Source organism: Pongo pygmaeus, chromosome 16 (genome assembly GCF_028885625.2).
Source record: "Pongo pygmaeus isolate AG05252 chromosome 16, NHGRI_mPonPyg2-v2.0_pri, whole genome shotgun sequence".
NCBI lineage: Eukaryota > Metazoa > Chordata > Mammalia > Primates > Hominidae > Pongo > Pongo pygmaeus.
The window spans coordinates 82,745,095-82,753,171 of NC_072389.2; the positions used below are offsets into that span (position 1 = coordinate 82,745,095).

The 8,077-nt window shown below is 61.7% G+C and overlaps 1 protein-coding gene across 2 annotated transcripts in view; it reads left to right on the top strand.

The window, feature by feature from the left end:
• Positions 1–7,689, top strand: part of PSTPIP1 (proline-serine-threonine phosphatase interacting protein 1) — a 40,717-nt gene extending 33,028 nt beyond the window's left edge. Inside the window, exons 9-15 of one of the 2 annotated variants that reach the window (XM_054451974.1) lie at positions 725–804; positions 1,403–1,501; positions 2,524–2,620; positions 3,092–3,182; positions 5,711–5,766; positions 6,009–6,142; positions 7,265–7,689. In XM_054451974.1, coding sequence (XP_054307949.1) covers positions 725–804; positions 1,403–1,501; positions 2,524–2,620; positions 3,092–3,182; positions 5,711–5,766; positions 6,009–6,142; positions 7,265–7,396 — 689 coding nt within the window. In that variant the 3' untranslated portion in view covers positions 7,397–7,689. The remainder of the gene's footprint in view (positions 1–724; positions 805–1,402; positions 1,502–2,523; positions 2,621–3,091; positions 3,183–5,710; positions 5,767–6,008; positions 6,143–7,264) is intronic. The other variant, XM_054451975.1, reaches the window with a different exon arrangement.
• The last annotated feature ends 388 nt before the right edge of the window (positions 7,690–8,077 follow it).

Below are 8,077 nucleotides of genomic sequence, written 5' to 3' on the forward strand. Positions count from 1 at the left end.
AATAAGTGGTGGGGACTGCATTTGAACCCAGGCCATCGGGCTTCAGAGCCCAGGACTTGCATGGCACAGCCCCAGGAGACAGAGCCGCTCATCTCTCACATGCATGTGTGCACACACACTCTCAAGCTCAGGCACACGCATGTGTGCACACAGCCTTCTCTGGGCCTCTGTCCTTCACTTGATGCCCGAATCCTACCAACACCCTTGTCTCTGCTGGTGCCCCACCCACCAGACATAGCACCCACCCTCCACCCTGCCCCTGGGAAGGCCTCTCCCTTCTGCTCTGCCTTTACTGGGACCCAGCTAGTCCCTCGGCTGGGGGACAGGTGACCTCCAGAGATCTGGGCACAGAAGTTGTGACCCAAGCCTGTGGGACTTCACCCCTCCTCCAGCGCCGTCTCAGCTGCCTTCTCTGAACCTCAGTTTCCCCTCTGGAAAGTGAGGTGGGGCGCCGAGAGATGCCCAGAGGCCAATACTCTGGACTTGCATATATGAGGCTCCACTCCAGACCTCAGGCAGCTCAGAGCACAGTTGGGGAGCAGCAGCAGTACCAGCGTGGGTGGCCCTGATGGGCATTCAGATGAGGCCCCGCCAGCTGCTAGGGCAGGTCCCACGGGGGAGGCGGGGCTCCCAGGGGGAGGAGGCGTCCAGAGTGGGACCTGCCGGAGCACAGCGGTGGAGAGGCTCCTGTGAGGGCACTCCCTGAGGCTGCCTGCACTTTCAGAGCGGGTATACAGGCAGAGCATCGCGCAGCTGGAGAAGGTCCGGGTCGAGTGGGAGCAGGAGCACCGGACCACCTGTGAGGTGAGTGGCCCACGTGGAGCCTTGCTTTCCCCAGCTGGGAAGTGTGAGACGCCCATCCCTACTCCAGCTGCTTAAAGGGGCCCAAGCGAGGCAGTGGGGGAAGGTACCTGTTACTCACTCGTTTATTCAGCCTCCTGCTTACAGGCCTGTGCCGGGCTGTGGCCCTGTTGCTTGTCGCCTGGCCTTGAGTCCTGGGCCCCTTTGTTGCAGGCAGGCATTCTTCCACCCTTTTGGTTGAAGCCACAACTGGGACTTGGACAAAACCCACAGCCTCTCTGGGCGCTGCCAATGGACAGGGCCTGGGGAACAGGGCTCAGGACTCCCGTCCGAGGTTCCTCTCACTACCCTTCTGCCTCGGTGTGGTGCGGCCTGAAGGGAGGCTGGGGCAGGGACCCCCTGGGCAGCTCCACCTCCCTCCCTGCAGCCTCAGGGCTGGCCCGGAGTTGGGATGGGGACCCCAGGGCACTCTCTCATTTGGACTGGGCTTCCAGCAGAGAGGGCTGGCCTGGTCAGCTCCGGCTGAGCTGTGAATGGGGCCCAGCCTGGCCGGGCCCGGCAGCCCCCTCCTCACTGCTCACCTCCCTCCCACTGCCCCCAGGCCTTTCAGCTGCAAGAGTTTGACCGGCTGACCATTCTCCGCAACGCCCTGTGGGTGCACAGCAACCAGCTCTCCATGCAGTGTGTCAAGGATGATGAGGTGGGGGCTGAGGGCCTTGGTGGGGTAAGAGAGGGCAGCCTCTAGGCGGCAAAGTGCCCAGGTCCGTCTGAGCCAATCAACAAGCACCTGGTCCTCTGTGATCCAAGCCTGGCCCCAGGGGTCTCAGGCCTCAGCAGCTCAGCCTTTGCCCCCAGAACCCCAGGACAGGAGCTCAGTACCGCACAGGGCCATGGCTTCTCTGCCTGGAAGATGGTGACTCTGTGGTTCCCCTGCCATCTGACTTCCTCCTCATGCCTCAGAGCCACAAAGCACCTGCTCCCTTTGCCGGAGATGGGAGGGGAGGTGGACACAGCTGTCAGAGGCTGGCAGAAGCTGGAGGACCCTGGCTGCTCTGTTCTAGGCCTGGTGCTTGCAGGAGCCGAGGCGCAGTCCTTCCTCTGCTCCCCATATCTCCAGGGTGTCCTGGTTCCCCTTACTGAGCCCAACCTGCTGGGTGGGTCCTCCCCAGCAGAGAGGGCCCCCAGCCAGGGTCCCTGAGCTCTGTTGATGCAGCCCAGCACACGGCTCTCCGGGGCAGCCCTGGCCCCCTTGCCTGCTGTGTTTCCTGCCTGACGCTCCTGTCCAGGGCTGTGGGGGTTGATTTTCTTGTTGTTTTTGCCCAAGTGACTCAATCCCCCTGCTGCCTCCTCGCCTCCTCGAGGTGGAAGGGCGAGCTCTGGATCCACTCTCCTAGCCCCAAGGCCTGGCTGTGCTGCATTCTCGCTCTGTGACCTTGGGCAAGTCACTCCCCTCTGAGTTTCCTCATCTATCCAATGGGAAAAGTGGGGTCTACCTTAGAGGACAGGTGTGAGTTAAGTCCCTTGCACAGGGCCTTGCACACAGAAGGTGTTCAGGAAACAGGAAGCTGTCAGCCAGGGCTGTGACCCCTCAGGATCAAAGGCCCCGAGCTGCGCACAATGGCCTGTGAGGAGTCTGATGGGTGGGGGCCGCTGGCCAGAGTTCAGGCCCACAGAGGGGCAGAGTGGGCATCAGGCTGTGGCCTCTGCTCTTTCCTGCCCCAGCTCTACGAGGAAGTGCGGCTGACGCTGGAAGGCTGCAGCATAGACGCAGACATCGACGGCTTCATCCAGGCCAAGAGCACGGGCACAGAGCCCCCCGGTGAGGCCCGGCCTGCAGACAGCGCAGCCTCTGGGTGCACTGAGCCCCTGGGAAGGGCCGGCCCTGAGCCTCAAGTGCCAGGACAGGGCTAGGGTAGCTCACAGCTCCCTTCCGGGCAGAGGAGCCCTAGCAGGGGTTGTGGGGGGTTGGGTCCCAGGCCTGCTGCCTCCTCTCAGGCAAAGCTAAGGGCACGATGGCACTCAGAGGAAGGGGTGGGGATGGGGATTGAGGTGAGGAGCTCCCACAGCCCCCACTCCCCGCCTGTTTGGTTCCACTGGATCACGGGTCCAGAATATTAGGTCTTGATGGTACCTACGGTGGGGTCTCTCATGGGAGCAAGACAGGCACCTCCCCAGGGGCACCACGATGGGCCAGGGCCAGACTGGGAATGTAGGGCCCCAGCTGAGTCTCTGGCAGGGCCAGAATGGGGTGTTGGGGGCCGCCCTGGGGCTCACGGCTTGCTGTCTGCAGCTCCAGTGCCCTACCAGAACTACTACGATCGGGAGGTCACCCCGCTGACCAGCAGCCCTGGCATACAGCCATCCTGCGGCATGATAAAGAGGTAAGGCCCTGACAGACGGAGGGAGGGCCTGAGGCTGGGCTAGGAAGTGGATCAAGCCCCTCCTCTGCACCTGGCCCTTCCTCGTTCACTGAGCACCTACTATGTATCTGTATCTGGTGCTCAGTTTAGGTGCTGGGCACTCTGTGGAGACAAGATAGGCTCAGTTCAGCCTATGGAACCCTCAGCCCAAGGGACCCAGACACTAAGTGAATAATCACACCCCAATTATTCACTAGGGGATGTGCTCCAAGCTCTGGGGAGGCCCCTATGCTGGCTTCCTTGTCCCTGGGGCCTCACGTGAGCCTGGTGCCCTGTCAGTCTGCAGTGGCAACGCTGTCTGGCTGGAGCAGGACTGGGGCATCTGGAGAATTCTCCAGGCTTTTCCAGGGCCCCTTCCCTGGCCTGGCTGCAGTCAAGTGCCAAGGTCCTAGTGCCAGGCCTCAATGTGTGACCTGGGCAAGTGATTCGCACTCTCTAAGGCCAGGGCCCTGAGTGTTGGGGTCAGATTCAGAATCTGATGACTCTCCTGGTTCAGGCGTTGAGTGACGAAGGTGACAGCCCATTAGGAGCCCTGTAGCCAGCTCAGGGAGCCCTCATAGCCAGGCCTTTGAGAGAGGCCAATGTGCCCTGTCTGTGAACATCCACAAGGGTCTGTGGGTTTCACATGGTGCCTGTGCCCCCACCGCCATGCCACCACTCTTCAGCCACCCTTCAACCAAGAAGGCCCTGCCTCTGGGAGGTAGTGGATTGCGGGGAGAGGCTGATGCAGTTCCCGGCCCTTAGGACCAGCTCATTCCAGGGCCTCAGGAGCCTCTGGAACTTCCTACTCCTGGGAGGCAGAGGCTCGTGGGAATCACCCGTGCTTAGAGAGGGGCACACACACACCCTCTTTGAGAATCTTGTGAAAGCAGTGATCCCAGGAGGCAGCACACCCGCAGTCTTACATGCTACAAAAGCTTGTGAGACAGGCTTCCCTGCGCCTGGTGAGGACCTGGATCCCAGCAAAGGTAGTCATTTAAGCAACTGGACAAAAGAGCTCACCTGAAGCAGTATCAGGAAGGGGCTGAAAGGAGTGGCCCCAGAGAGGATTAGAAAGAGAGAGAGAGACAGAGAGATGTCCTACAGGGCAGAGGGAGGCCTGGCTGCTGGAGGGGGCTGGTCAGGCCTCTGGATGGGGCATCTAGAAGCCAGGCAGGGCTGGGAAGAGGCGGGGGTCAGACATTCTGGGGAAAAGAGGTGTAGAGCAGGCAGCACAATGGCTCAGCAAGCCCTGCACACCTTTCCCCCTCCTCCTGTTCCCAGCCCCTGCTGGCTCTCACCCTGTCCTTTGCTGCCTGGGGTGCTGGTGCGTGTGTATGCCCACCTGTGTTGGTGTCAGGCCCTCCCATGTGCTGGGTGCACGCATGTCCACCCTGTGCATGTGTGTGCACTCCTGGGGCCTTGGCCCTTGGCCCCTCATGTGGGAAAGGCCCCCCACATGCCACCTTGAATTGCAGGGCTGCCTCCCACAGGCGCCTGAGTCATGGCTCAGCCCCTCACCTGCGTTCAAGGTCCCTCAGGGTCTGGTCCAGTCCCTATTTCAGTCCTGTCCCCTACACTCCCAAATTGGTCCACTCCACTCCACAAACCCCGCCTGTGCCGTGCCTCCTCCCCTGCACCTGAGCGCTCCCTCTCCTGGTCACCCTACAGTGCCTCGCTCCCGCTTCTCTCCTAGTAAAGCTTCACTCACCTTTGAAGACTCAGCCCCACCCCACCAAGAAGGCCTCTCGCCTTGGAGGCAGTGTCAGCCTCTACTTGTTGAGCCCTCACTACGGCCCACTTCAGGGGGTGCCGCCAGCAGCTGCCTCTTCTGTTTTATTTTCCTTTTTTCAGTAAACCTTCATGACCCCAGCTCAGTCCAGGCCTAAGCCTGGCGCAGGGGCAGGGGTAAAGTAGCCCAGCGCTGTCCCGGAACTCCTGTGCACAGGGTGACTGAGCTGGCCTGATCACTGTGGGCCCACAGGGAGGAGGGCTGGCTCAGCCCAGGCAGTGGAGGCCTCAGCAGGGCACGTGAGCCAGGCTTTGTGTGGCAGTGCACCCCCCCACCCCCACCCCCACCCACAGGGGAAGCTGCTAGGGCAAGCTAGAGCAGGGGCCTGGAGGGTGAGGACTGGGTATCTTCCCACGAGGCCTCAGCACGAAGGTCCTAGAACCCCCAAAGGGCCATGGGAGTCTTCCCATGAAGCTGCAGCTTTGGGGGTTCTAGGATCCCCCCGAAGGGCCCTGCAGGGAACAGGTGCTGAGATGGCCTGCAGAGGGCACCAGTGGAGGGCGTAGCTGGGAAGGAGGAGCCACCGGGACCACTTTCTGGAGAGCCCTCCTGCCTGAGGGGCACCTCATAAATGACATCCATGCCTGGAGGCTAGGGGCAGCCCCAGCCCTGGCAGAGCGCGTGCAGCTCTGAGACCTCTCCCTGTCTAAACCCTCCCTCCCGGTGGGTCCCTGAGTGTGGGGTGGGGGCACTCACTCTCTTTCCTCCCCATTCTCAGGTTCTCTGGACTGCTGCACGGAAGTCCCAAGACCACTTCGTTGGCAGCTTCTGCTGGTAAAGGGGGTCAGGAGGGGACCCCCAAACACACTGATCCCGGGGGGGGGGAGGAGAGGTCTCCCACATGGCACAGATGGGGCCACTGAGGCCCTCAAGAGGAAGAGTGTGTCCCCCAACAGCAAGTGTGGACAGCGGAAGGAAGAGGCAGGGCCCAGCATGGAGAAACCCCGTTCTAGCAGGACCTCCAGGGGCCAGTGTCCCCAGAAAGGGGAGGGGTCCATGTGTCACCCTGCTCTTAGCCTCCACAGAGACCCTGACCCCCACCCCCGAGCGGAATGAGGGTGTCTACGCAGCCATCGCAGTGCAGGAGATGCAGGGAAACCCGGCCTCGCCAGCCCAGGAGTACAGGGCGCTCTACGATTATACAGCGCAGGTGAGGCCTCCACACCCCAAACCCACCTGTGCCACCTCCCCTGCACCTGAGAGCTCCCTCTCCCATCCAGTGCCTTGCGTCCTCATCTCTCCTCATGGTTTCACTCATCTTCGAGCGTCCTCTCCTGCTCAGGAGGGCACGTGTGCCCGAGTGTGTCCACACTAGCAAGGGCACCTGGGAGTGTGCTTGGGTGTGAGCTCTGAGAACAGCACCCAGGGCTTGCGGGGCCTCAGTGTGCATGTACTGACTGGAAGCTGGTGTGCAGCAGGCCTGTGTCTCCCCGCGCCTGTACACAGCACACAGGTGGAGCACGTGCCTGTGCTGTCCACACAAGCTGGGTGCTGCATGGTGCACAGGTGTGGGGAGCTGGCAGAGCCTGGGGCTGCCTGCAGGTCATAGCTTGAGGGCCAGGTTCTGCGCCTTTGGGTCAGGGCCCTGTCCTTCATGGCCATGGGTGTGGAAAACTGTGGCCAGAATGAGTCTTGCGATCGTGCCAGGATTGATTTTCTGATGTGCATAGGGTGAGGACGCACCAAGGCAGCCACAGGGCAGCTATGAGAGTCCATTCTGCTCCCTGCTTGAGGGGAGGAGTGCATAGCCAGACCTCACACCCACCTGGACTGAGGCCAAGCAACCCCACATGGCCAGGCAGGCTGGGTGTGGACTCCACTGACGAGGCCAGGGCTCAGGGAGGCAGGGAAGCCAGGCCAGGAAAGTGACGGAGTACTTGGATGGCAGTGGCTAGCTGGGGCTGGGGACCGCAAAGGGGAGGCTGTGTGGTAAGCTTGGGCGTGAGTGTGCCCTGGGCTTGGGGTATGATGAGCACCCGTGGCCCCTAACATGCTCCAGTCACTGCGTCTCCAGAGTGGGAGAGGGGAGGTGAGGATGGGAAGAAACCCAGGTTGGGGGAGGCTTATGACAAACTGAGGGGGACGGGAGGCCCGGTCCCTTGGGTTACCCCCATCCTGTGTCTCCAAGGGGCTACCTCAGCAGGCAGGGACACAGCTCGGCTGCCCCTGCCCACCCTGGGAGACATGCCGCATTTACTGCTGGGTGGAAGAACGCCAGGCCCCTCCCTGCAGGCCCTTCCGGCATCATGCGCTTTCAATCTCTCTCGGCCAGAACCCAGATGAGCTGGACCTCTCCGCGGGAGACATCCTGGAGGTGATCCTGGAAGGGGAGGATGGCTGGTGGACTGTGGAGAGGAACGGGCAGCGTGGCTTCGTCCCTGGTTCCTACCTGGAGAAGCTTTGAGGAAAGGCCAGGAGCCCCTTCAAACCTGCCCTGCCAGTGGAGCCAGCAGTGCCCCCAGCACTGTCCCTGCCTTGCTGGGGCCCAGAACCAAGCGTCCCCCAGCCCCGAGAGGGAGCCTGTCTCCCAGGGAATAAAGGAGTGCGTTCTGTTCTCCTTGGTGTGCTGGGGTCCCTTTCTCTTTTTCTCCTTCAGTGTCCGAGTGCTCAGTTCAGAGAAGGCAAAGGAACAAGGGAGGGAGCCTGGATGGTGGAGCTCCCCAACTCAGCTGAGGCTTCAGCTATAGTTGGAGAAGATGCCTGGCCCCAGTTGCTAGGAGCTCCCAGACCGCCAGGGAGACACATTCACACCTGGACAGAGGACACAGGGGTGCAGGAGGATGTGGTAGGGGCAAGAAGGGGCTCAGCAGGGCTGCAATGGGGAGAGCAGGCTTCTTGGGGGCGGAGGGTCGAGCAGGTCCATGGCCGGGCAGCAGCGGCCAGGCCAGGGCAAGTGCGTGGGCAAAGGTGAGGTTGGGGGTACACCCAGGAATATTCTGAGGACTCAGTTTGGAAACAGGAAGCTGGTGATGGATCTGTTGGAGAGGCCATGGTGGGAGCCCAGGAAGACAGGCTTGTGGCTTGTGGGTGCAAGTGGGGCCTGGGAAAGCCACTGCTGCCTGTGACACTCCCCTCAACATGGCAA